The sequence below is a fragment of the Xiphias gladius genome, chromosome 18 (assembly GCF_016859285.1).
Source record: "Xiphias gladius isolate SHS-SW01 ecotype Sanya breed wild chromosome 18, ASM1685928v1, whole genome shotgun sequence".
NCBI classification, from domain to species: domain Eukaryota; kingdom Metazoa; phylum Chordata; class Actinopteri; order Istiophoriformes; family Xiphiidae; genus Xiphias; species Xiphias gladius.
Window position 1 is genome coordinate 29,151,375 of NC_053417.1, and position 26,576 is coordinate 29,177,950.

At 43.5% G+C, this 26,576-nt stretch overlaps 1 protein-coding gene across 7 annotated transcripts; it reads right to left on the reverse strand.

Annotated features, from left to right (window-relative positions):
• Nucleotides 1–124: 124 nt before the first annotated feature.
• On the reverse strand, nt 125–24,723 carry LOC120803740 (tyrosine-protein phosphatase non-receptor type 7-like). Of its 7 annotated transcripts, XM_040152573.1 has the most exons (13): nt 24,349–24,723; nt 24,030–24,175; nt 17,674–17,732; nt 14,572–14,720; nt 13,940–14,120; nt 13,463–13,547; nt 13,288–13,367; nt 10,579–10,716; nt 8,902–9,090; nt 6,693–6,886; nt 4,444–4,557; nt 4,219–4,303; nt 125–3,301 (listed from the first exon to the last, which is right to left on the reverse strand). In XM_040152573.1, the coding sequence occupies exons 4-13, from the start codon at nt 14,676–14,678 to the stop codon at nt 3,185–3,187; spliced, it is 1,290 nt and encodes a 429-aa protein (XP_040008507.1). In that variant the 5' UTR covers nt 14,679–14,720; nt 17,674–17,732; nt 24,030–24,175; nt 24,349–24,723; the 3' UTR covers nt 125–3,184. The 7 variants fall into 7 exon arrangements, 6 of the variants coding, with proteins under 6 accessions (XP_040008507.1, XP_040008503.1, XP_040008506.1 ...); XM_040152569.1 differs by lacking the exon at nt 24,030–24,175; XM_040152572.1 differs by lacking the exon at nt 24,349–24,723 and having other exon boundaries at nt 24,030–24,321.
• Between the last annotated feature and the right edge of the window lie 1,853 nt (nt 24,724–26,576).

Genomic DNA, 26,576 nt, shown 5'->3' on the forward strand with positions numbered 1-26,576 from the left:
ACTTCCGTGTGATCGAAACCCTGCCCTCTGTTGTATACACCGGGCATTCACCGTTATCGTACACTTAATAAACCCCATGACCTGGTTTTGTAATGATCGAGCCATTGTCAGTGGGGGAGGAAGTCCTCAGCTCCTTTATTCAGCCGTGAGTCAAAGTACCAATACAACAATGATAAAACAAACAAACAAAAACTCCATCACAAGTTAAATTCGACTTAAATCAAAGTACAGAATTATTATCAGCTAAATTTAATCACAGCATTAACAGTAATCATTTCACAATTTGCTCATGTGACTGATATATTTGAATAAATTACATTATTAAATTAATACTTTATGCCTTTTTTTACCTCCTTTTTTCTTTATTTTGTAGTAGTTTTTCTATCTCAATGTAATTCTGTTTATTTTGCTTTTAGTTTTTAGGAGCGTCTTTACTTTGGATTCATTAACTGGTAAATGTAGGTAGGAGTGTGTTTACATTCCGTATATGTGAGTGTCTTTGTGCACGTATATTTTTTTTATATTAACTGTAGTTTTTTAACGCACAAACAGGATTTTACTGTTGTAGCTGTTCAAGGTGGAGCTGGTTTTAACTTCTTCATATACTGTTAGGTTGATCATTGCCGAGGGTCCACACCTAGGGGTCGGGCCCCTCCAAAGGGTCACTGGATAAATCTGACTGGTCCGGAGATGGTTAATGGGAAAGAAGAAAAAAAAAACAAAGTTCTGGTCTGTTTATAGTTTTTTTTGGGGGGGGGGGGTTGGTCTTTGATTTTTTTTTGTTACAAAATATTGGATAAATCGAAATGAAACCATCTAAAGTGTTTAGAATAGAAATGTCTCTTTGGTGGACGTGCTAACAACACATAGACAAACCGACACAAGTAGACACTGATTAGACACTAAGAGCTCACGAGATAAAAAGATTTGGAAACCACTGGTCTAATCTTTAACAGTGGGTTGGATTTCATGAGCTCATCACACGTCTTTTTTTAGATACAATTTTTAAAACTGAAAGGTAAGTGCTGGCTAAAACTGTCAAATACATTGAGCGGAGTAAAAAGTCCGGTGCCTGTACACTAAAAAGGGTCAGTTCATCTACACTATAAAGAAACACATTTTCTCACTTGCCTCCATCAGTTCACCGGTAAGCAGGAAAACACAAAGTCTGCATCGCAAACTGATTGAATCGAGGATTCATATATTTTATAAAGGTGCTATGTGTAAAATATAAACTATTTGGAAGAGCTCTGAGTGTGCAAGCACATGTTGGTCGAGGCAAATCAAACAGTGGAAAGCAAACATGGAGGTGGTACCTACCACTGTGAAAAATTTGTTCAGAATATTTTTGAAAAATTGATTTATTTTTTTATGGTGTATTTCCCCTACTGTACCCCGGTGCCCGGGTGCCTGCCTCTACGTCCCAGCAGTCGGCTCCGAGCCTGTTCGACTATGCATGCTGGTCGAGGGTCCGCGTGTTCAGACAGAATGTGAGACGAATTACATCGGCAGCTCGATTCACTGCAAAGTCAATGGAAAGACGCAAGTGGATGCATGCGCGCATGCTATGCGGATGAAAAATGTGCTGCTATTGGGGAGCTTTATGAATCTGCTTAATGAATGTACGGAGAGGAGAGGGAAATAACAGGAAGACCACGAGTTTCTGCTCAGAGGCTGAAATGGAGACATACCTACACAAAATATTCTAATCTCAAGGAACACGCACTTCTCTTCTTCTGGAGCTTTCGAGTTGAACCTGACCTGAACTTGAACACTGTTTTTTTTTTTTTTAAACTCTGGTTTGCCTTTTGCGTGTGTTTCCTATAGTGCTGCTATCTGTGGTTAAGGTACAGGCTTATAGGAGAGGTTATGGTTAACCACCTCTGGTTGGAGTTTGGGCTACGCTGGGTTCAGGTCAAGGGGAGCGGAAACACAAACTGATGGGGAAAACCAAAGATGGCATAAGTTGTGGTGGTGTTCTACTGTTCTATCAGTGTGCTGACTCAAACTTTATTAACTGTAATTTCAGTTTAGGCTCAATTACAAACTGGTACCCTAAAGTGTCAGAAATTACATTGTACCGGTACGGTGGGTTAGAATTAGGCATCTAGGGCCCAGTATGTGCCTGTTATGGTCCGTCACTAACATACGTCCCCTGCCGCCTACCTCTAATTTTGTGCTTCTGTCTCTGTCGTTGCAATTCTGAATTCTCTTGTCGGCCAGACCGATGAACCCGCCTGCAGCCACGGAGCGAATACTGAATGGGCCTGTCAGTCACAGGGACAGGGGTCAGGGGGCCTGTAGGCCAGAACCTCTGTAGGAAGTGACGGAGCATTTCTGGTTGTATGCAAAACAATCACAACGAGACGCAAAATTACCAGAAAGGGACGCAACACAACCACACAGATGCTAACTGACTGACTACAGAGCAAGGCAACACAACCACAGAGAAGTCCAAAACATCCGCATAGAGATACATGGTTAAGGATGTTTGTTAAAGGCCACTGAAAAGTTAAATATTGAATGAACAACAATAGATCCTTTGTTTGAACAAACAACCATCCTTATCTACACATATGACATGAGATACTGCTGAGAGAGGCTCTATCACAAATGTCAATGGGATTTGGGATGAGGTTTTCTTCCTTCTGCAACAGAACCTGGAGGTTCCGGTTTCACTTCGGCTCTACTGAAATCCTGTTTTCAGTACAAAATTTCTTTAAGTATCTTTAAAAAAAAAACCATGTCACAGAATACTCCTCTTTTATTTGATTTGATTTGATCTGATATTAATATTGGGAAGGACATTTTTTGGACATGTGTTTTTCTCTACTTGGTTGTTTTCGTTCAAGCTTCAGTTCCGTTATCTGAGATTTTCAGTCCAGGACGAACACGACACTCTTGGTTCTCTGCTGCACCAGTTCTTCAGGTTCTCTTGATGTTCAGCCTAGCACAAAGCTGGGACGAACTATCCAGTTCTTTTGGGGTTCCTTTGTGATCCTGACACTTCTGATACTGCTGGTTCCCCAACTCCCTATCCATGACTGCATCAGGTCTTTGGGTTCTGCTGCTGGTGTCATTTGAGCTGAGTTTTAGTTTTGTTTTCATTCTGGTTCTGTTGGGTCTGAGTTCTCCAGGGTTTCTTTAGCTGTGTATCTGGCCCTCTAGAGGGTTCTGCATGGTATCAGATCATCTGGTTCTGTGTGTTTTCCAGCTGGAGGTTTTGTAGCTGTATATTGACTTGGTCCCCTGGGTTCTGCTGGTTCTGCGGCAGTGTGATAGGCCGGTTCTGATTCTGCTCCTGAAGAGAAAACATGCCCATTAACTGTCAATTTAATGACTTTTCCACCTAAATCCCAGACTGTTGTTTCAAAGAGGAACCTGAAACACAGCTGGCTCTCATATCTAAACCTTCAGGACCTTGAGAAATGACCCAGTGGAGTTTTTCTCATCCGGTCCAGGTTTGGTTTAAGGTTAAGCAACTGAAACCATTAGGTTAAGGTTATGGAAAGACGGGGGTCATAGTTTAAAAAAACAAAACAAAATAAAAAACAGAGTTGACTGTCCAAAAGGGACGGGACCAAGGTGTTATTCTATATTTTTCTTGTTATAAATAAATACTATAAGTTCTTATAAATAACAAGTGTTGTGTGTGCGTATCACAGCCTGATGCATCTGACTCCTCTGAGCCTCAGAGCTCCATTGTTTCCAGAAACTATTAAAAACACATCAGTGAGTCTCACTGTTGCTCTGGGTGACATGTTCCTTCATCACCATCAACACACACACACACACACACACACTGTAGTTTATTTAGACTCAGTCCCACATAAAAACACACACACACCGTCCTACTGCCAGAAATACTCACTACAGCACCAAATGTAGATTAATCCGCCGCTGAAAATAGTCCCCAGCAAATGCAGCGTTTCCTCCGGTTTGTTATATCGATTACTGAGGCTTTTAAAAAATAAAACTATATGTTTCTGGTCTTTTTTTTAAAGGTTTACGTCTTCAGTAGGAACCAATGGGCTCGGATCTCAGAGCCACAGACAAGAGGAGGGACGTCAGAAAGGATCTGCACCTGAGATGTGTTCACATTCAGGAGAATATAGAACAGCCCTGAGTGCAGTGGCTGCTCGAAGGGGAGATTTCTCAGGTATCTAAAAATGATCTAAATGTCTGAGAAGAGAAAATCACTCTTTGGGGGTTGGGTACCTGGTTGTGCTGTAGCTGGGAACTGTACTGGGCCAGAGTGGAGTACAAGAACTGGTACTGCTCTGTTGTTTGGATCATACCGCCCCTGCACAGGATGATGGGGAGACTACAGGTTACACATGCTACATTTAGGGAATAAACCAAAAGGTTACGCCACAGAGAGACAATGAGAGAGAAAATACGAAATGACAGGGGAGAGAGAAAAGGTGGTTTCCTCTCACCTACCTGTCGAGTCGGAGCTGACACACTGCCTCCAGGATGTCGACCTGACCTGTTTCCCGGAGCTGCTGACAGCCCATACTGCTGGCTATAAAACATCCCGTCCTGCCGATACCTGCACTGAGAGGAGGAGAGAGGAGAGGCGATGTTAAGTGGTAAAGGTTACTGGGACTAAAGTTGAACAACCCTGTGGGAAAATCCCAGGTTCTTTAATAAAAAGCCAAAGATACAAGTCTTGGATAAAAGATTCAGCAGTTTAAATAAATTCAATTTCAGATTTTAAAAGGATCAAACTGATGTTTTTTCTGGGTTTTTTTTTTTCCTTTACTACAAATCAGCCGTACATTACATTACCACCCACTCATCTCATGGTGCGCTATAGATTTTAGTATTTCTTCTCTGGTCTCTTCGATGCTGGAATATGAGCGCCACTGTTTGCGTCTAAGATTTCAAGAGCAAAGAACGAATTGTAATGTTATGGGAATAAAGTCATAAATACTGTAAATGTGTGTTGTGTATATATAAATCTATATTTTATTTTATTTGATTTAATTTATGGTCCACACTATAAATGAGTGACATCTTTTATATGCTGTATATTTTAGATTTTCAATCTTCTATCGTTCATTTTAATCTTATGTGTTTTTGAACAACATTCTTGGCTAAAAAGTCAAGATTCAGCAGTTTCAACAAATTCACTTTGAGATTCAAGGTCGGTTTTGGATGAATTCAGTAACTACGACACTGTTCTGGACTTGAGTCCACAGCGCTGGCTGAGACTCGGTGCTCGGTGTTATTCGACTATTCCACAGATGAATCATCGTCACACACTTAAAACCCTGTCAGACTCACAATGGACGGATTAAAAACTGAATCAGAAGTGAACCAGCAGAACCAGATATCGTCTTTCTTCTCCCTTTTCAAAACCGGCTGCCTACATTACCCACAATGACCCTTGACCTCTGGGAGCCGAGTGGATGACTGGGGTGTGTTATTCTCATGTATCCTGTAGCCTGTAGTCTGCAGCAGAGATGGGGGGGGGGCACAGAGGTCTGGGAGCTCACTTCTCTGTCCCTCCACACCCCCAGATTTTTCTACTTTTCTGACTTGGCGTCTTCAGACTTGGCTATCTTTCATTTTTTTTTACTGTATTATTTGTTTTAGTTTTTGATTTCTTTGTTTTAAATTGAGAGTGTCCTGGTACAAGAATGTCATTATATACATTTCTGTGGTGCCTCTATGGACAATAAACTTCACCTTATAATGTAATTTTGAGGGGAAAAAATGTAATTTGAGAATTTGATTGAAATTCTAAAGAGAAAAAAGTCCTTATTTTTAGGAAGAAGCCTTATTTTTTATAAGTTGTCTGTTTAAATGCTCTTCTAAATATTTGTTCACCACATTTTTCGTTCATTTCTCGTAATTTAGACTTTTTTTTTTTTTTTTTTTTTTTTTTTACATAACAGTATGATGAAATATTGTAAAGTGAGCAGGTCACGTGACATTGCTCCCACCGGTACCTTGCTGGTTAGCAAACCACCACCACTGCTGGTTGGCTGCAGCGTTGCTGGTAAAATGAAAGGCAGCTGTGAGTTCTCCTTGTGTTGCAACCGAATAGATCTTTTTGGATCCAGCTCCGAGGTCTCGTGGACGCGCACACGCAGCCCTGTGGTCAGAGAAACCTTCTCGGACGGGAAGCTGACATTTTCCCGGATGGCTCCTTTTATTAAAATTTGCTTTCACCAGCATAAAACCGATTATGGGAAACAATATTGCCAACATTTCCTTTTCATTTCAACAGTACTTTTGGACAGAATTCAGGGATAGATTCATAGTTTTGTGTCTCGAGCAGCTGCTGAACCTGTGGCATCTCAATCCTACTAAGACTCACAATATTTTTTCTATGCGATTTTCTTGCTAAACCAGTGTATGCAGTGTATTTGCAATTCAGCCAGTCAAACCGCAGCGTTACAGTTACTCTCAGTTACATTTTTGTGTAACAGTCTTTCCTATTGCGCCTCCAACATGACAAACCACATCTTGACAGCAGCGTGTGACGTCTCCGTGGGAAGTGTCCTCAGGACCAGCTGTGTCTTATGTGAGTCAATCTCTAAATTATAAAAGGAGGAGAAAATGCTGCAGCTGACTCGAGTCTTCTCACCTCAGCTGTCAGTGTTCACACAACCACCACAACCCTTTTCTCCTCAGGGGGCACTAATGACAGCAACACAAACTGCGTTTGATGAGCAACCAACCTGCAGTGGACGATGATTGGCCCCGGACCGGGGGCGGCGTCCGTGATTGGCTGAGAGCTCGCCGGCAGGAGGGACTTGCTGTACGTCTCCACCTCCTCCACCAGCCTCAGCAGAGGAGCGGTGCATTGTGGGATGTGATGGTCGGGCCAAGAGGTGAACCAGTAGTGTCTGACGGGCCGACGCTCTGAGCACAGCTGTACGCACACACACACACACACACACACACACAGTTGCACGGTCAAACTTCACGTCATGATGTAGAGATCCCTGACAGATGTACAGACACTATCATACAATACATGGCCAAAAGTATGCGGACACCCGAACATTCCCTCTGAATGTGACTGCGAAACATTTCTGACTCCATGATCGTTAACGTGCTGGTCTAACGGCCTCCGCTCCTCAGGTCTCAGTCTTTCCAGACCAGAGGTTGAACCTGCTGCAGGGATTCGCTCCCGCCCAGACACCAGAGCATCGGTGAGGTCCAGCGCCGACGCTGGTGACGCGGTCCGGCTCACGGTCCGTGTTCCAGGTCCTCCCGGAGGTGTCGGAGGGGGTTGAGGTCAGGGCTCCGTGCAGACCGGTCAAGTTCCTCCATCCCAAACTGGGAAAACCACTTCCTTATGAAGCTGGCTTTGTGCGGGGGGACACTATCATATTGGTACAGGACAAAGGCAAAGACAAAAGTTGCACCCTTCCCACTATTGTCTATCCGGCTTATTATCGTTTAGAAGACGGTTTAAAATGCAACGATTTGATTTGCTGGATGAAAACAAGTTCTCAATCCGCGTAGATGGAGGACCAACAGTATTTCACCTGGTTAACACAAAAACGGGGGGCTTCCATCACGAACCCAAAACTCCGGACTAGGATGTTTAGAGCAGATACATGCGCTGCAGCAGAAAAAAGCCACGACACTGAATCTCAGTTGGACTTTAAAAGCCATGACAACCTTTTTTCTTAATCAGCTTATTGCTTATTAAGCCACAATTACTTGTTATAACAGCGAAAGATGAAAGATTTAACAGCAAGTTCTATGGCCCGTTACTATCATCTACCATATAGGAGTGAACACAAAAAAACCCAGAATCGATATTTTATCATTTGCACAACCATTAACCAATCTTCAGGTTGAGAACGGGTTTATTTTGATTCCTTTAACATTTACAGAAGATGTCAGGTCCAGCAGATGGAGCGGTTTTACAGGCAGCTGCAGCTTCTTGTGATTCACGAAGTGGCCCAGTTAGAGCGGCCCTGCACGGGTCCAGTGTAACTCCAGGAAGCGGTCACTTCTTGTCATTTCCTGCAGAGTGTGGTCACATTTCTGACGCCTCGTCGTCTCGAGGCGACGCTGATCACGTCTTTCCTCTGAGCTCGGCAGTTATCTGGACGGTGGGGCAGATATTTTACCCTGCTGTGTTGGAACGGGTCTGACGATGTCTTCCCGAATGAGGACTCAGATTAATGACTTTTTTTGGTGCGTTATGATGAAATAAAAAACACCTTTGAAAGAAATGGTATAATGTACACTGGCAGTCTTTTGCCTTTCCATCAGCCAGTCTGGGACTTTGATGGATTAAATTAGAATGCATGGTATTGTATTGGTATCTAATCATGTCACACTGTATAACGCTGCATTCTTTGATACAGTATTTGAATATATCATATGTTAATATTGGAGTATTCTATCGTATTTAATGCTGTGGTGTTATGTTGTGTTCCCGAGTGGCGTGTGAGCACGATTTGAGGGAATTTGCTGCATTCGCAGTTTTCTGGTATTTGGAATTTTCTTTTAGGTACAAAAAGGAACGAACGGTGGATATAACACTCGTCTGACTTGACAATTGTAGCGGCCTAATGAATCTGGAGTTTAACGACACCAAAATAAAAATGAGAATTTCGGGCAAACACTCCATTACCCATGTCCCCATGCTGCCAAGCCACTGAGAGTTTTGACACCGTTTTGTTTAGGATTTCGATTTTCGGATTTTATTTCCATGGCTACGTCAGTTCACAAGCCGCTGCCTCCGGGTCTTTACAGAGGGTACGTATGTACTGCAGGACTCCCCCCACTGAAGCCACTGACCACTTTGCTGTAGCGAGACGGTTTTGTGGATGAAACCTGAAACAGGCGGCATCCGTCAGGTAGAAACGAGGGATTTATGTCACGTTGGTGAATCTGACATGAGGTCCAATGTGTTCACTGTACCTGGATCTCTAAGTCGGTGACAGTGAACCCGTCTTTCTCTCGGCTGTCTCTCACTCTGAGCAGGAATCTGCCGAATCGACTCGTCTCTCCTTCCTCTGCGTCTCCTTCCCCCTGCCCCTTCTCGTCCTCGTTCTCCTCCGTCATCCTGCCCGTCCTCTCCCTCGGCTGTGGCCAGTACAGCTCACACTTCTGGAACAAACACGCAGTCGGACGTTGAAGGAAAAAAGGGTTGATGGTCCAAACGTTTCCTTTGTATATCACGATCTTTCTGTTCATTATTCAGACGGACGCAGTGGTGGAAAGTAACTAAGTACATTTACTCAAGTACTGTACAAGTTTTGAGGTACTTGTTCTTTGCTTGAGTGTTTCCATTTTATGCTTCACTACGTTTGAGAGGGAAATATTGTACATTTCACGATATCTATCTGACAACAGATTAGGCAGAATAAAATGAAAGTACCACTTTTCAACACTGAGCCGTTGTCAAAGGTTTCGCAAGCTGGAATAATATAAATCAGTTATGAGCCATTAACAAGAAGAAGTTAGGGGTTGTCATCTTGTAGAAAATCAGCCTCCAGCACTTCCTTTGTGTTTTTAGCTCTTGATTTAAAGGAGAAGCCTCTTCCATTAGACTTTTTGACTACAGAGCTTCTAGAGAAGGGCTGCAGAACGTCTGGCTCTCATTGACAACTGCAGACCTGAGGCACTGTTGTAAAAACACACTACAGATTATTAACATTCATAATTGCAGACTGCTAACTGTTGATGGCTCATCAAAACAGAGAAAACTGAGACCTGTCGTTAATAACTCATTAAAATTTACGACCACACAATGACATGGTAGAAAGTGGTAAATACGTGACGCTGAAAACCCACAGATCTGCTCAGGAAGCAGTGGTAAAAGAAGTATTCGGATCCTGTCCTCAAGTAAAAATGCCAATAGAGCAATTTACAAATACTCTGATGCAAGTGAAAGTCCTGCATCCAGAAATCTTACTTAGGCAAAAGTAGAGGAGTATTATTTGCACAGAAAGTACTTGTTCTTCAGTAAAATGTCCTCTGTGGCTGAAATATTCCCACAGATGACAGCATCACATTGTTTTCACTGATGCAAAAATGTGTAAGCGACTTTTGACGTTTTTACTGCGGCAGCCGAGGTGGAGCTGGTTTTGAACTACTTTACCTCTGTTCTTCTTTTTCAGACTTTTCTCCGGTCTTTGCGTTTTTCCGTCTGTGGGCCTCGGACAGGTATTTAAAAGAAATCATCTGAAGTACACCCTGCTTTTATACGAGCACAAGCCAAAAAAGGTTGGAAGCCACTGTGTCGATCTTTAACAATGCCTCGTATTTTATAAGCTCGTATGTTAACTTTTCTGTAACATGTAACTTGTAAAGTAACAAGCAATAATATCTGTAATAGAAATGTAGTGGTAATGAAATGTAGTGGGGAAGAAGTATAAGTAACATAAAATGGAAATACTTATGGTAAAAGTAAAATAGAAGTAAATCAAAATTGTACTCACGTCTAGTACTCGAGTAAATGTACTTAGTTACGTTCCACCACGGCCATTAAGTTTATAAAGTAAGAAAAACAGCACCACGACTTTCAGGACCAGTCAGGAGTCAAGAAAAGGAAGACGGGAGAGGAAGGAGAGAGGAGGAGTCGCGTCCCCTCACCTCGTTGTTCTCCTTGAGTCTGGTAACCATGACGATGATGCTGCTCCTCTCCTGCCACACCATGTCCCAGAAGTCCCCCACTGTGTGCACCATCGGCCCCTGGGTGGCGATGTAGGCCCTCGGAGCCCCCCTGTAACCCTGCGGCACAGAGGGAGAGGATGTCAGAGCTCGACTGGCTCTGTCGCCGCACAGCAGTCGCTCAAACTTTATCGGTACGGCGCCGTGCGCGCAGGTAAGTGCAGCTCAAAGTGCTTTACAGGTGACTCACGGGCCAGTAGAAGGACGCTAGAATCATTAGAGACAACACGATAAAAAGTTTAGAGATATGGAAGCAAAGGAAAGCCACAGTGATCTGTATTTTCCAAACAAACGTATGCTTGTGAGATCCAACCACCACTGAATACTTAAAGGTACCCTGTGGAGTTTTTGACCTCCAGTAGCGCTATGGAGCAGTTTGGGTCCCCGTTTTGTTTGCGTTCAATGGGTGACGCGATTCCTGCCGATGGTGTCGCACTATTCCACTGATCTACAGGTGTGTGTCACACCAACAAACGCAGCAATGGGCCTACAAAGGCGGAGAAGAAGAAGACGGAGGAGAAGAAGGAGACTGCACGCAAGTAAACGTCAACGTAAACTAAACGGGTTTCCATCTTTAGAGAAAAATCGACTTTGCAAAAGACTTATGAGGAAAAAATAAATTCACCACACTTGTTAGAGCTCAAGGATACGCACGGGTCATTTTGGTGGGTAACGCTGAGTGCCTAAGAAAATTCCACAGGGCACCTTTAATGTTAAACTTTAAATAGCGCTGAATTCATAGCAGTGATATATTTTACATTGAGTTCAACTGAAGCAATTCTGAAAAAATGGAAGGCAAAGCAGGCACCTGCCCAAGGGCCCCGTCACAAATTCGTTAAAAATGTGCACCACTGAAGTAGAATAGCGGCTCTGTCGAATCCCACATCCTCCATCATGTGGTCCCGGTCAAGTAGGGAAAATTAGAAGCGTTTTTTTTTCGTATCGCGCTTATTTGTTGAAATACCAATAAATGCAGCGGTCAACCATCAGCGGAACAGAACAGAAAGTGCTAATTCTTCAATCACCGACAATAAAACTATGTCAAATTTGCTTTTCACGGTAACCTTTGCTGTGAGCTTAGGGATTGCATTCATTAAATGCCAGCTTGATATAAATGTGTGTAAGAGCACTTTTTATTTTCCTCTAACTGAATCAAGAAACCCAGAACTTCATCATGTCCCCTCCGCTTCCAAAAACATGCTACATCTTTGACCTCGTAAGACAGGAAATTTAAGATTAAGACCTGGGGAGCGTCCCTGCAGCAAGTCACCAATGGACATGTATTTACCTGCATTTCTGTATCCAGGTAAATAAATGTGTGTGTGTGTGTGTGTGTGTGTGTGTGTGTGTGTGTGTGTGTCTTCTTATTGTGTTAAACAAACTGTACACAGTATGTTTCTGCTTTACAAACACTGCCAGAGTGTCAGTAGATTAACAACACACACACACACACAGAGCTGAGGCTGCAGAGTGTGAGGGATGCGTGGGCCGCGGGGAGGGTGGGGGTGGGGGGTGGTGGTGGGGGGGTTAGGGACTTGTCACTTCCTCCATCACTTCCTGTGGTTTTCCTGGTTGTCAGACTCCCACGCTGAGAAACCGACGGCTCATGACTGAGTTTCTGTTTGTTTAGCTGTCCAACACACACACACACACACACACACACACGCACACACGCAAACGGACACACCAACGGCAAGACGCCCACGCTGAGTGACAGTGCTGTCCCGCTCTACCAGCTTGTTTTTCTTTTCATTGAAACACTGAGGGCAACATGTTTTCTTCACTGTCACTAAACTCATTTAATCAGCTCAAACTGAAAGAATAGATGATGACACTCGGTTTATTAAAACCAGGATTCCTCTGATCACTGCAGCAGATTGTCCAAGAGGTCTTTTCTCCAATGTTTTTGTATAAATGCTAAGTAAGGCGGGAACATTAAAATCCTTTTCAAGTGCGTATAAACATTTTTATTATCAAGTGCTTGTAGCATCCGGTTCAGTTTCTACAACTATCAACTCATTTGTGCCATCTGTGGGCCTCCCGTCAACCCCGAGCGACCTTGGGTTCAGATCTCCCTTGGTGTGCGTTGCAACCGCCCTTGGTCTGATTGTCTGCTCGCATGGTTTTTCTTACCGCTGCTATGCTGATGATACCGAGCTCTACCTGCGCTTCCTGTCTCTGCCGGATCTCAGCCGGCCCTAGTGATATCTCAAAATGTACGATGGCCTAACTTCTGCCAGATTGGCTTGTCGCTTGACGTGCAGTTTGAGGGAGATCGTGGCGCCTAATTAATTGCCTGAGCAAGCAGCGATCTGGCTCTTGGACGACCAGATGGGTTTCTGGCGGGTCAGAAATTTGGGTAAGCTCTTGGCAGTCTAAACAGATCTACGATCTGGTTTCCCAAATGGAAACTGAATTTTTTCGTATTACGCACCCTGAACAAAAAGACATCATAACTGGACACTCGTTCCTACAGAGATGAACAGAAACAGTCAGCTCTTCGTGCAGACCCTCATTGCGACTGGAGCATGGAGGGGCTGAACCGCTATCTGGAAACACTGCTGTAGGTCTTACGTATTTAGGAAGCTGCAAGGTAACTTGACTCAATATGAAATGACGTTAGACTCTGACCCTGATGTAGTTGGCGTTGATGTAGCGGTCTGGTCCTGCCTCTTCCTCTGGGCTCCTCAGGATCACCCTGCTCTCAGAGTCTAAACAGTGCACAACAAACAACAAGGATAAACAAGAGTGAAAACAGTGTCTACTGTGTTTCTACTGAGTACAGAAGGACGGGTGAGTCACTGACTGGGTAGGATGGTTTTATATCTGTCTTTAATCATGTGTCCTGGAACGTCGAGTTCTGCAGCGCTCACAAAGTTGGGAGGGATCTTCTGTGGAGGAGACAGGGATGGGCTGGATGTTAAAACCAACAAACACCATCTCAGGCGGAACTCAGATGTAGAAGTTGGCGTGAACTTTTGCACTCAGGGAGTGACAGTGTTTAGGAATAACACCTGTGTTCCAATGTGGTACTACAATTTAACTGTATACACTATGCATTACTTTATATACTAATTTTACAGTGTACTCTTTTACAGTTAGTACCCAAACAATCAACATAACTGTTCTATAGAGCAGGAAATGTCAAAAAAAGTGCGACCTCAGGAGCTCCTGACAATTACACCTAAAAAGAAGACACCAAATGTTTTTCCTATGAAACGTATTCGTTGTAGGTTTTTTAGGAGGTTTTCCTGGACCTGTTTCACAGGTACATCAGCTTTACCTGGTACTCTACATTCAGTGTGTTTGTGTCCATGGCAGCCTGCTGCAGCAGTGTGTGCGTGAGTGGTCGGGAGGAGGTGTGAAGCAGCTGGAGCCACACCTCCTTTGGGGTGGAGACAGAGCAGACCGGCTCCGCCCCCAAGCTGCTCACGTCCAATAGCAGCGACAGGTTGGAGCCCCGCCTACAGAAGAAGGGCACAAAAAAATGAAATTACCGTGATGACGGGGGTTTGCTGTATTTTCTTTAGAGGTCAGGACATTTTTAGATACAAGGACATCTCTAGAAAGACAGGGATTTTTATAAAAAGAGGACATTGTTGTAAATGAGCACATCTTTGGAAGGTGAGGACATTTTTGCAAACCGAGGATGTTTAACATGTTTGGAAAGTGAAGAAATTTTATGAAAGTGAGGAAATTTTGGGAAAATTACAACATTTTTAGGACACTTTTGTAAAACGTTCTTGGAAAACAAATAGATATGAAAGAAGGGGGCCATCTTTGGAAAGTGGTCAGGACAGTCAGGACATTGATTTCAGGTGGAAGTGAAGACATTTTAGATATTATATTTTTGATACTTTGTGAGTCTCTGTGTGTGTGTGTGTGTGTGTGTGTGTGTGTGTGGTTAATACCCACCTCTCCTGCAGGCGGACCGAGGCTTTGCGAGGAGGTGTGGTCATTGGTGGGGGTGTGGTCGGGTCCTCAGCGGGAGGCGAGGCCGAGCGCACTGCTGACATACTCATAGTGTGTTTGCGTTGGTCTTAGGTGTTCATCACAACACAGTGCTGTAGAGGTGAGGGAGGGAAACATGTTACACATTTTACACCGTGGCCCACCGGTTCAGCAGGAAAACTGCTGTACCCACAAAGACAGAGAGGGGGCGCTGTTCCCTCTGAAGGAACAGCGCGTAAGCTATCAGAATTTCTTCTGACTGAACTAGCAACTATCACGACTGAGCGCCAGTGATAGCGCTCATTTGTGTTAAGCTGCATTTCCTCAAAATGGGATGCTTTTTGCCAAAAAACTCCGATTGCAAAAAGGAATACCCAGTGTCCCAATTCCATAACAGCCGGTACTCAGCCAGTTCTAAGCCTGTAGTGTGTTCTCATTGGACAAGTCACAAAGTATACTCTTCATTCTGACAGTGTGCAGCAGAGTTTAAAAAAAAAAAAAAAACGTGATTTTTGAGTGTGAATTTGTTTCTACTTAAACAAAAATATTGAGTTTGATTGCATTGATTTTACAACTCTGTTTTCACATGCATCTTTAAGTAGAACGACTTAAATACATCAATTCGTATCCTGGACCCCAGCCTTTCATCAGCACTGCCAGCTTCTAATTGGATAATCCCATCAATTTGTGTGGGAAAGATCAGTATCTTACTAAAGGTGCCCTCTCTTCAGCGAGTGGATCAATTGTGTGGACTGGCTGAGCTATCTGCAGTCAAAAACACTGCCACTTTCCCTGTTTAACGTTTTTTCACCGCCAATTTAATTTAGCCAGTTTAACTGCTGATTGCAAGGCTGAACCGGTCAAGCCTTCTTACTGCAGCAGTCAAAGGGGGGCACATGTTTCTCATTGATGCTGGGGTACTGAAGTTATCATTAAGTTAACGGGGACCATTTTCGCCAAGCGTGTAGTGTACTCTGTGTTCTCGGCCATGCAGATTACTGCGCCATCAGAAATCACTTGCCCTGTCTCATAAGAGCTTCTTCTCATTTTGGGGAAGCTGCTTCCAGCTTCCTCAAGAGTAGCTCTGCGAGTAACTTTAATTTACTCTAATTTACATTTTAGGCTGTTGACGTTCAGTGATTCCAGTCAGGTCATGCAAACAAATCACTGGCTCACTAGTTAAATAAGAATACGACTTGCAAACGTTAACTGGCAATATTATGTCTGTTCTTTCTCTAGCCTTCAAACACGTTGCTGTTAGAGTCCTCCGCTTTCAAGAAGACATGGCCCCAAAACCTGGCTTTGCCTCAGCTGAAGCCATCAAAGGCAAATTATGATTATGTTGGAAGGCAGTATTGTCAGGGATGAACTTAGGGCAATGTGCCTCATGTGTAGCCCAATGAACTGCACCCGCAGTGCCCGAAGTGCATCAAAAACATTTTACCTTTATTCAGCAGGCGATGCTGAACCTGGGTAGAGGTTAACTGACACCCCAAATTTAAAATCTACAAAAATCAGTAAGTATTGGATAAACTTAAATGCGATGGCGTTAGATGAAAAGTCAGAGGATCAGCATAGTTATTACAGTTCATCCCGAGGGGAACCCCAACGTCTGAACCACGTTTCATCACAATCCATCCAATAGTTGTTGAGATGTTTCAGTTTGGACCAAAGTGGTGGGACACGCTTCAATGCTTCATCTGTGTTAGTTTAAAGTTAGGTGAACGTATCAGTGATGGGAGAAAATGATGACGATTCGTTTCATATTACTGCAAACTGTAGTGTAAACTACTGAGTGTCTTTTATAGAGGGGATATTTTAACAGGGGATGACGCTCACGACAATTTTACTTCCTTGAGAACCTTTGTTTAAGACAAAATTAAAGCTCCACCAAAACATTCATAGTATTGACATTTAATCAAATGAATATATTTGACATTAAAGAGGTCACTCACAGTGTTGATGTAACGCACAGCTCTCACTACCTCTGCAAAGCTATGGAGCTTTTTAGCCTCTTTTAGCTCCTGGTTTTGGTTCTGTGGCACATTATCTTTCCGGTTCAGTCTCAGTGTTTCCAGCAGCAGCAGTAGGCGGCGTTTTGTCACGGCCAGTTCTCTAAAGGCAAAAATTCTGTCCTTTCTCGAGTCACTCCAGTCTGGCTTTTTAGATTTTATTTCACCCAAACAAATAAAACAAAACACATACTTACTGGATGTTTTGTCATTAAGGAGCTCCTTTACAAAATGAGACGTTAAGCTCAGACTTCATGTGCTACTACTGGCAGCTCTCGCAACTGAGTCGGTTTGTTGTTGTCATCAGCCACAATGACGGAAGTTTGACATGACGAGTAAATTATTGATGCGTTGACGAGACGGAGCTGCCGTCAGACTGCACAGATCTATCATCAGTAACTTCACAGACAAACAGAACACATGCTACAGTAAAAACTCAACCTGCCTGAACCCTGATGAAGTGATAAGAAATGAGTAAACCCTGTGTGTGTGTGTGTGTGTGTGTGTGTGTGTGTGTGTGTGTGTGTGTGTGTGTGTGTGTGTGTGTGTGTGTGTGTGCGTGTGCGATTCAGTGTGTTTCCACATCAGTTTGGATCCGAAACGTTTCACTCTGTCTCCATCGGAAGAGAGTTTCCTCATATCAGGAAGTCAGCACGCCCACACTCACTCAACACACAACTACATAAAGTCCAAATTGACAAATTTCATTCTTTTTTATTCTTATTTAATGAATTCCAAATAAAGGAAGCACAATGAGCAGAGGAAGCTGTTTTATCTGCGCATCTGTATGAAAACAGCTGGAGCCAAAAGTGACTGTTGTTACTAAATATGACAAATAATTAGAGACATGAAGCCTCTCAGTCTATTCCTGTCTGCATTTGTTTCTTGTGAAATGTCCTCAGTCGTGACCTGGGTACTGCTCCACTTCACAAGCGAGTCCACATTTAGACAAGAACGGTCCAAATATTGCCCAGTTTACCAAGAAAGCTCCACATGAATTAACTGTTAATTTATGCAATGTAAGGTGGATTCATAAAAATAATGTGCACTGTACCTTTCAGTTAGCATCCATGGTCATCCTCCCAGGAAAACAACAGTGTGACCCCAGCAGTCCTTTAGATTTTAAACAGCAGATAGAAAAACTTTCAGATCATAAACGTTTGTCTTGGTTGGTTTCTTTGCACAAATGCCACATTAATTTGCCTGAGGGTAAAGTTAGGCTTCATGTTTTTGTTGGACAGTTTGATGCTCGGACAACGTGCAGACCTCCTCACACTGCAACAAACATTAATAATTATAAGTAAATGAAGACCTTGTGGATTCTGTCCCGGTTGCGAACCAGGACCAGACCTTTAGCCTTACGTGATACTGTTGCGGTTGTGGGAGTTTGCGCATCCAGTCTACGAGCGTTTTGTCACCAGTTCTTTTTGTGTTTTTCTTGCGCAGAATCTCAAAGGGCAGACGAGGAGGGGAAAGTTTGGTTACATTTTAGTTCGGCGTCACCTGTGATTCCAAAGTGTTTGAGAGGCGATTCCCTCACATCCCCAGGTAAAATAATAGGAGTCGAACTGTTTCATGCATTCAGCGGTTCTCAACTCCGATGGTCAGATCGTCCTGACATGCCCTGGACACATTCCTGCTCCCCAGAGGAATAACTATTTAGATCTGAATGACCCCCCCGTGATTTTTTCCTCTGGCGCCATCCTCAGGACAAACTTTAGTTGTTCAGCTCCACTACTCTAGGTAGGTCTCTACAAACAGATAAAATGTCAGTGTGCTTTTTGTTCTGTCTAGCACTTTTATATCGTGGCTGTAATGAACACTGCAGCCTCTAGGGGAGCCGTGTTTCGATTTAGTAACTGCTTCTAAATACATTAAAATAATTATCTGGATAGTAATAAACATGGTTGTTTTGCTCATTCCACTGGATCACAAACACGTAACCACGTTTTTTAGGTCAGATGAGACAAAACCTGACCGGTTACAGAAGGTTTTCAAGAGATCGGATTAAAAGAATGAAGTGTTGATACCTTTCCGTCTGTCGCTGAGCGTTACAGGTAAATGTATTGATCGGGCTTACCGGTTATTTGACAGCCATGGTGTTCTGTTTTTGTGTTATTCTGGTCAGTAGGTGTGAGTCCTCCTTTGACACTAGAGCTCCTGCTGACTTTCTCCAGCTCACCTGCGACAACAACATAACTGACCTCGCTGAACCCTGAGCGGCTCTGTGTGTCCTTCTCGCCCTCTTCACATGAAATCAATGTCTTACTGACAAACCAGGGGCAAGAAGAAACAAGTGAACACGGAGAAAATGGGAGTGAGAGAGAAAGTGATAGTGGAGGAGAGAACGACAGTGTATGAGGTGAAGGAGTGAGAACAAGCAGCAGGAACAGACATGTCCTGTTTTTCTGGCCGTTGTTACCCTGATTCAAAGTGTTCAGGTAGAGAGAGAGAGAGAGAGAGAGAGAGAGAGAGAGAGAGAGAGAGAAAATGAGTCAGATAGCGAATGAAAAGATGGAGAGATAATGAAAGAGAGGAAGAGAGATGCTCCAGGCGTTGATTATTAACACACCAAGAACAGCTGCTCATGAATCATTCATGGCAAATCATTCAACACACTGCAAACAGCAGCAGTACAAAAACATGCAAAACACATGCATACAACCCCCCCGACAGTAGTTATGGCTATCTACCACAGAGGAAATATGAAAAAACTAAACAACCTTTTTTTATCAGCACACACTGACTCAACCTCACACCTCCACATTGTTTTTCACTCATCAGTCCACAATGGAAGATTCTGTCTTTTTGAACTTCGAACCACAAACTTATGACTTTACTTAACGAGGAAAAACAGTCTTCCCAAACGAGACTGGTAGCACCGACCTAAGGGTACTGAAGTCGGCCACTCGCTAAGCTCCCCAAACAGCAAATGTCCAATCATAGCTTAGCAACAGTAGCTAAGCGGGAGGTCTGCCAGCGTTTAGATCTCCCCACATGTTGTAGTGGGGTACATGGAGCTGTAGCCAGACAGACGCTCTGGTCTTGTCTTAGCTTTTCCAAAAAAAACGGAAAACACGTGAACAAAAGTGTAGCGGACGGATCAAACAGTGTGTCGGTCTCTTCTAAGATAAACTGCTAACATTAGCATGCCCGGCTTGGCCAGGGCCGAGAGCTAGCGAATGATTAGCTCATTGCATTATTTTGTGGGGATACAGGTATGGACGGATTATGAAACAATGGGCCCCTGGGCGCAGACGTGTAAAAAGTCCCCAACCCTCGTACACGGGAACAAGACTCGCAGACTGAAAGAGACAACAAACAACCACAATCGCAGCGGTGTAGTTGTTGTGCGGTTGTTTTATGTCTTTATGGTGGTTTGGGTCTGTTTGTGATTGTCTTGTGTCTTTTCATAGTCATTTTCCGTATTTTGTCTGACCGGCCATCCGCAAAGGACATTAACTCTGGTCGCAGTTGCTGTGACATCAGAGTTTAGGCTAACGTTAGCGGCTCTGTCCGGCCATTTATCAGATGTGGGGAAGTTCGCGCTCCCGCAACCTCAGCCAAACTCGTCACCTGAGGTCGTGTCACAGCACTCATTCTCAAAGCGCTTTCTCACGTAACAGTGAAGTGTATGGTTTGAAAATATGAACAATAAAGCATAAATGTAACTTTTGTGTCGTTTGTCCAAGTATATTATTATTTATATAGCAACCGTGAAAGAGATTTTGCTAGAAAGACATACCATTACATTTTTTTTTGTTACAATACTGTACTATAATATTAAGTCTAACCAGCTCTACCCTGCAGTACAATAAAAATACTGCTTCTTTACTTATACGTCTTTTATATGGATCATGACTGACGACATTTTACTTGGAACCTGCTAGCGCTAGCGCGGGGCTGCGTTAGCGCTATATCAGCCATCCACTGAAATGTGTTTTAGAGTTAAAAGCTCAGCCAGAGCCGGAGTTCTCAGGCAGTTCAAGGAGCCATTGTTAGTTAGCTAGTTAGCTCCAGCTGAAAATCAGCCAGCCGCTGTCGTCTTTTCAACAAAAGAGGTACGTTTGGAAGATTTTGAAAAACTGCGTAAAGTGTAGTTCGAGAATGCAACGATTGACGGCCTTGGCGACACTAACTAAGGGGGCGGGGCTTAGCGAATGGTCAATTAACGGGGCTGGGTCCGAAGTCGCTCCCTGGTTTACTCATTCACTAATCCCTACATGACGGAGACTTCACATGTGCCACGGTCTCCACTTTTTTTCGCTCCGCTGTGGATTTTTCGGGGCCACTGTTTAACGGGTAAATTCACGCGCTTTAAACGCGGTGCTCCGGCTCCGTTATTTTGTCAGGGAGTAGGAATGTGCTGTGTTGTGCTGATTGACGTCTGCTGCTTGTGATCAGCTTGCACCTGTACTTTATCGAATACCTGAGCAGCTCTATGATCTAACGTACGGCGCGAGGGGCTGACAGAGCTGGAAGAGAGCGGGACTCTCCGCTGCAGCCGCCATCTACGCGGCGGCTGATTAGATCAGTTCTCCCGCACAGCTCTGGGATCAGCTGGTTACGGTCCCCGTTATAATACTCACGGTGACCGGTGTGTCTTCTTTTGTGTTTATAACACCGTGAAGACTCACCTGGTTTTAGTTACGCTGTTAGACACAGGCCAGTTTTCCAGCCAGTTTAACAGGACTTGGGCTTATTGTTGTGTGACAAGCGGATTGTTCGTAATTTTATTTTTATTCTCTTTTATAGATTATATTACATAGTTGGGTGAAAAGATGTGTTTTAATTCATGTGCTAAGATCATATTCCAGACCGACAAAGCAAAAAGCAGCTGGTTTAGTGATCAACTGTGGTGAATGCTTATACTGTTCATAGCTTAATAACCTGCATCGTCGTACTGAAAAATTCATCGTAGAAACAGCTGCTGCTAAGCACAGGAAGCTAGTTGAGCTAGCTCTAAGCTACTTAATGCCAAACATAACTTTGGGCCAACGACTGTATTTTTTATCTGATGTCTGTGGGGGCGACAGGTCACATGACCTCCAATCCGGACTGCAGTGTTTTACTTGCATTTATCATAATTAAGCAAATCGCAACCAGGACATAAAAGAAATAACAGGAAATGAAACAAAGGGAAAAAATGGGCAAACACCGTAAAGTCAATATAGGAAGTGATTTCAGACACAGCCATAGAGATTTACCTCAGCAACCAGAAGTCCTGCCCACTTCACATACAGGTTTTAATGCATGATGAAGATGCTGGTCAAAGGAGAGCTGTTTAACTCAAACCCATTCACGTCTTCATCAAATCAGGCTGACGTTTAGAAGCTAGCGACTGATTGTGATTTGGCTTAAAGATCCTCTCCAGGCAGGTTCGAAGATAAATGAAAACCCTCTGCTTTGAATAATAATTTGTGTCTGATTTGGTTTTTCCAAAACAAACAAAGTCAAATGATCTGTTTATGACATCTACGCCTCAGAATCTATGAATGTGCAGTTATTTTTTCATTTTAAAAGTGAGCTCCTGGACACTGAGAGACCATTGTCAGTGCACGCCCAACGGCTTCAAGGCTTCAGCTTTCCGCATCGCCCACGGGGAGGTTCCATACTGGACCGTGATTGGCTTCCAAACAGCTGCCGAATCGTGGCAGACCACGTCCGCAGGGGCACGCCTTTAACTCGGGCGCATGGACGGACGGACGGGCGGACATTTCTGAGTGCAGGGAGACTTTAATTTTTTGACCTGCCCCCGTCATAAATTTGAGAGCACGCGTTAGGTTACTCAACAGCCAACATTCAGCCGCAGCACGACTGGTGGAAAACTCCAGCCTGGTTATCATCAGTGGTGGAAAGTTACTAAATTATTTCCTTCCGTACTTTACTTAATCACAGTTTTGAGCCACTTGTACTTGACTTTATCCAAAGACGTTAATCCTCTACTCTGATAAAAAAAAAATTCAGATGGAAATACTGTACTTACACATTTATTTTCCAGCTGTAGTTACTGCTGACAAATGATCGGTTTCCAAAATGTGTTGCCGTGCTGTAAGTTACAGCACCAAACACAGCATCTGAAGCAGTCGACATTAGCTCCACCTGGAAACCTGTTGTTGTTGTTGTTTGAAATTACAACAGGTGGTTGAACATGGTGTGTTGTTAAAAGAACAGGTCTTATAACCTGGTGCCAGGCCACAGAAATCTTTGTATATGAGTTTGTATATTTATAAATATGAAGCCATTTCTGTTTTTTTTCAATTGCAGACTGAAATAAATTCTAAAATTTTAACGTCCTTGCATCAGTAATAATTATCTGAAAATATAATATATAATAAAATAAGTCAGACAGGCTTAATTCCGCTGCATAATGATGCATTTTTAATGACGCGCGTTACACCGGGCACTCCCAACACATTACTTTTGATGACTTTGACAGAGAAAAGCACCGTATTTCACGGCCTGTATACTCAGGACCTGCACTGTTGTTAAAAAGCTTTCTCGGGCGTCTTCATTCCCTCGTTTTGATCGTAGCGACCGTCACTACAAAGTAAGGCCCATTACCCCGTCCGAAATTACTCACGTCCGCTTTTCAGAAAAAGTTGGTAAAAAACAGAGAAAAAAATTCACACGTCATTTCTTTAGGAATAGCTCATCGCGCTATAGAATGATAAGGATAAATACGGCATATTTAAAAAAAACAAAACTTTTTACATCGTAATTTTCGAAGGTATTTATTTATTTTTTTTCAGGATTTTAAGATAAATGAAACAATAACTCATGTCATTGCAATATCCACACTGTTACACAATTGCTCCGTTCTCCCCGACTTGTCACTCAGTAATATCACTCTACTACCGTCTTCTAGTATAGTTACTCGGTAATTATACAAATATTCCCGATTTACTTCATTTCTGAGATTTTTCCCCCTTATTCTCCTCCTATGCTCTTATGTTCTTCCCCTGCACTTAGACGTCAGTCTCGGTAGTGGTACCCACCAAGGATTCTACTGATACCTAGTGATAGTTACACTGTATTTTGCAGGCTGCAATCAAAGCCTAAAAATACTCCATTACAAGGAAAGGTCCTGCATTCAAACTGTTAAATTAACACACACAAGCATTAGCAGCAAAATCTGCTTAAACTGTCCAAAGTAAAAGTTCTCAATATGCAAAATGACACCATCAAGGGCTTATTATCTACCAAATATATCATTAGATGATCTTTTTACTCAGGCATTAACACATTAGCAGCATTTTAATATTTTCAAGGTGAGCTAAATGTGAACAATTCATCTTCTAATTAATTAATAGTCTAGCAAAGTATCACATTATATGAGATGACCACGTGTGTTGTATGTAAAATCACATGAGAAGAATCAAGTAGCGACCGAGTGACTTCAAACTTTACCTACGCACAGCACAGGAGCAGACGTCTCTTGGAAGCGCTCTGTAGGTTACACTGCACCGTGCAGGCTGTGGTACAAAGCCTTACCTAGTTGGGTAACGGATCGTCTCCGGTCATTGCGACCTACCGTTGTAAAACACTCTGATGACCTGGAGAACAACAACGAAAACTTTTCTGCCGGTATCTATGGTATCTACACCTTCACATTACGTTCGTCACACAGACTTTTAGCAACGTCTCACTCGACGTGTTTGCGTTTGTCAACCTGTCCATTCAAAGTTATCTTTCAGGTGTCCAAGTTTCCATCAGCCCTCTTCCTCACCTTTCTGCGTTGGGCTCTATCCCTCGATCCTTCCTCCTCCTTTCCCCGTTTTGGTCCTCGTCTCTCTTCTCTTCTTCCTTTTCTCTCATCTGTTGCTGTTGCTTTCGGTCGTTCTGTCTTTACCTCTACCTTCTCTGCCACTTCCTTTTCTGCACCCACCCACTCTCTCATTATCACACAAACACACTCAAACACAAACGCACACACAGTCTTTTTTTACACACACACACACTTTCTATTCCCCTCATCCAAGGTTACGCGTCCCCTTTAGACTGCGCGCCACGGGCTCCAACATTGTGTATCTGTGAATCTATCCTTGTGTGTCGGTGTATTTTTTGTGTGTGTGTTTTTAAGCCACCAGCAGTGTTTCACAGTGGAGCTGCATAAACTGATTTTCCATGTCTTTTTCTGATCTCTCTCTCTCTCTACCCAGACGGTCGAGGCAGACCCCCCCCCCACCACGAGCCGGGTTCTGATCCAGGTTTCTACCTGTTAAAGGGAGTTGTTCCTGACTGCTGTCACCAAGTTCTTGCTCATGGGGGAATGTCGGGTCCCTGTAAATATAACTATAAAGAGTCTGGTCTGGACCTGCTCCACATGAAAAGTGCCCTGTGTTGCCCTCTGTTGTGATTTGGCTGCTATATGAGTAAAATTGAACTGAATTGAACTGATGATAAGCAGAAAGGATTCAATTGTACCGGGACGCAGTCAGGAAGGCTAACCTGCTAGCGTTATTAGCAGTCGCCACGTTGTCGCGCCACGTTGCTCTTGTTGTGGCATTGTGTTGACCCCCCCGTCCTGAAGACATTAGTACTGGTCACATGAGGGTAAAATCGAATGTTGATTTGGTCATCAAAGTGGACGACACGCTGCACTGAGAAGGAGAACGAAGGTAAAGAGACAGGAAGGATTACACAAGATGGCGTGCCAGGATGACACAATGAGAACTTATGTAATGAACCTCAGACATCAAGTTCAGGATGCTGTGTCCAGTTAACGTCGTTATGCCATCTTATCATATCAACTCTATCATGTTGGGCTGTGAATTGTCAACTTCCTCAGGTCAAGTTTTACGTTACCGTGGATACAAGATATCCAGTGTTATTCTATCCGTATGTGGCTTTATGATGCTAGCTACGCAGAGCTAGCACAACACAGTTTAAGGTAGTGTTTTTCAAGTTTACCATCCATATTCTAAGATGAAGGAGCATCAGCTACAGCACTTGATATTAGAAGATGCAGCCTTTGTGTTTTTAACCAACAATGAATTTGTTAGCATACAAAAAAACTACATTTCCCAAGAAAACTTAACAGCGCAGTGTGTGCGTGTACGGTACCTGCATCATCGTAAACTGGTTTCCTCCACATCCGTAGCATCCAACCAGCGCTCTCCTAACTTTTTAGCTGTAATCTCCGCCGTCTAAAGGCGTGTTCAGACAGAACGGGACTCAGCCGCACCACCCTGAACTCCTGCAACGTTGCCTTAGCAGCAGCAGCCGCAGCCGCAGTCGCAGCTTCAGTCCTCAGTCAGTGTCTTTACAGAATGCGTTCAGGTCATCCACGTGTCGGCAGCGCTCAGAGAGCAATACGCCACACATCTCTGTAGTTAAACCCATGACACTGAAGGAAATAGACTTGAAGCTCAGGGTCGAAATCGTGCTCGTACAGTCTAGTGCGAGCCGTTACTGTAGTCAGCTGTATTGATTAAAATGTGTGTGCATCTTTTCGGGACGACTAAAAAAATGCCCCTGAAACGCCGTGAGACCCACGTTTTAATGTCATTGTTCGTTGTCAGTGATATGACAACGTCACGTTTCCACAGTGGAATAAAACGTCGCCTTCATCGGAGTTCAGTCGTAAAATCCTCTCCCCCGATTGGCTGCCGACAGCGCTGTTCGAGACGACTTCATTGACACTGAGGCTTTGCTTCCGTCAGTCGATTCGGAGACGGGACATCGTTTTTAACTGCCTGCCCTGTTGTTACCCTGCGGTGACGAAGAGATCGGACTCGGAGGCTTTTCATATTTTTTAGCGACTCGATGTTGTAGACCTTGATTTTTAGTCATTTGTGTTGAAATTTTGAATTGAGTTTCTCTTACGTCTGGAACAGAACCTGGATTTCAGGGTTTTTCCTTCGGCTCTATTAACTACTTTAACATCCCCAGTCTTGTGTGAAAAGAGGTCAGAGGTGACGAATTAAAGGAAAAACCTAAAAAATGCGTAGAGAA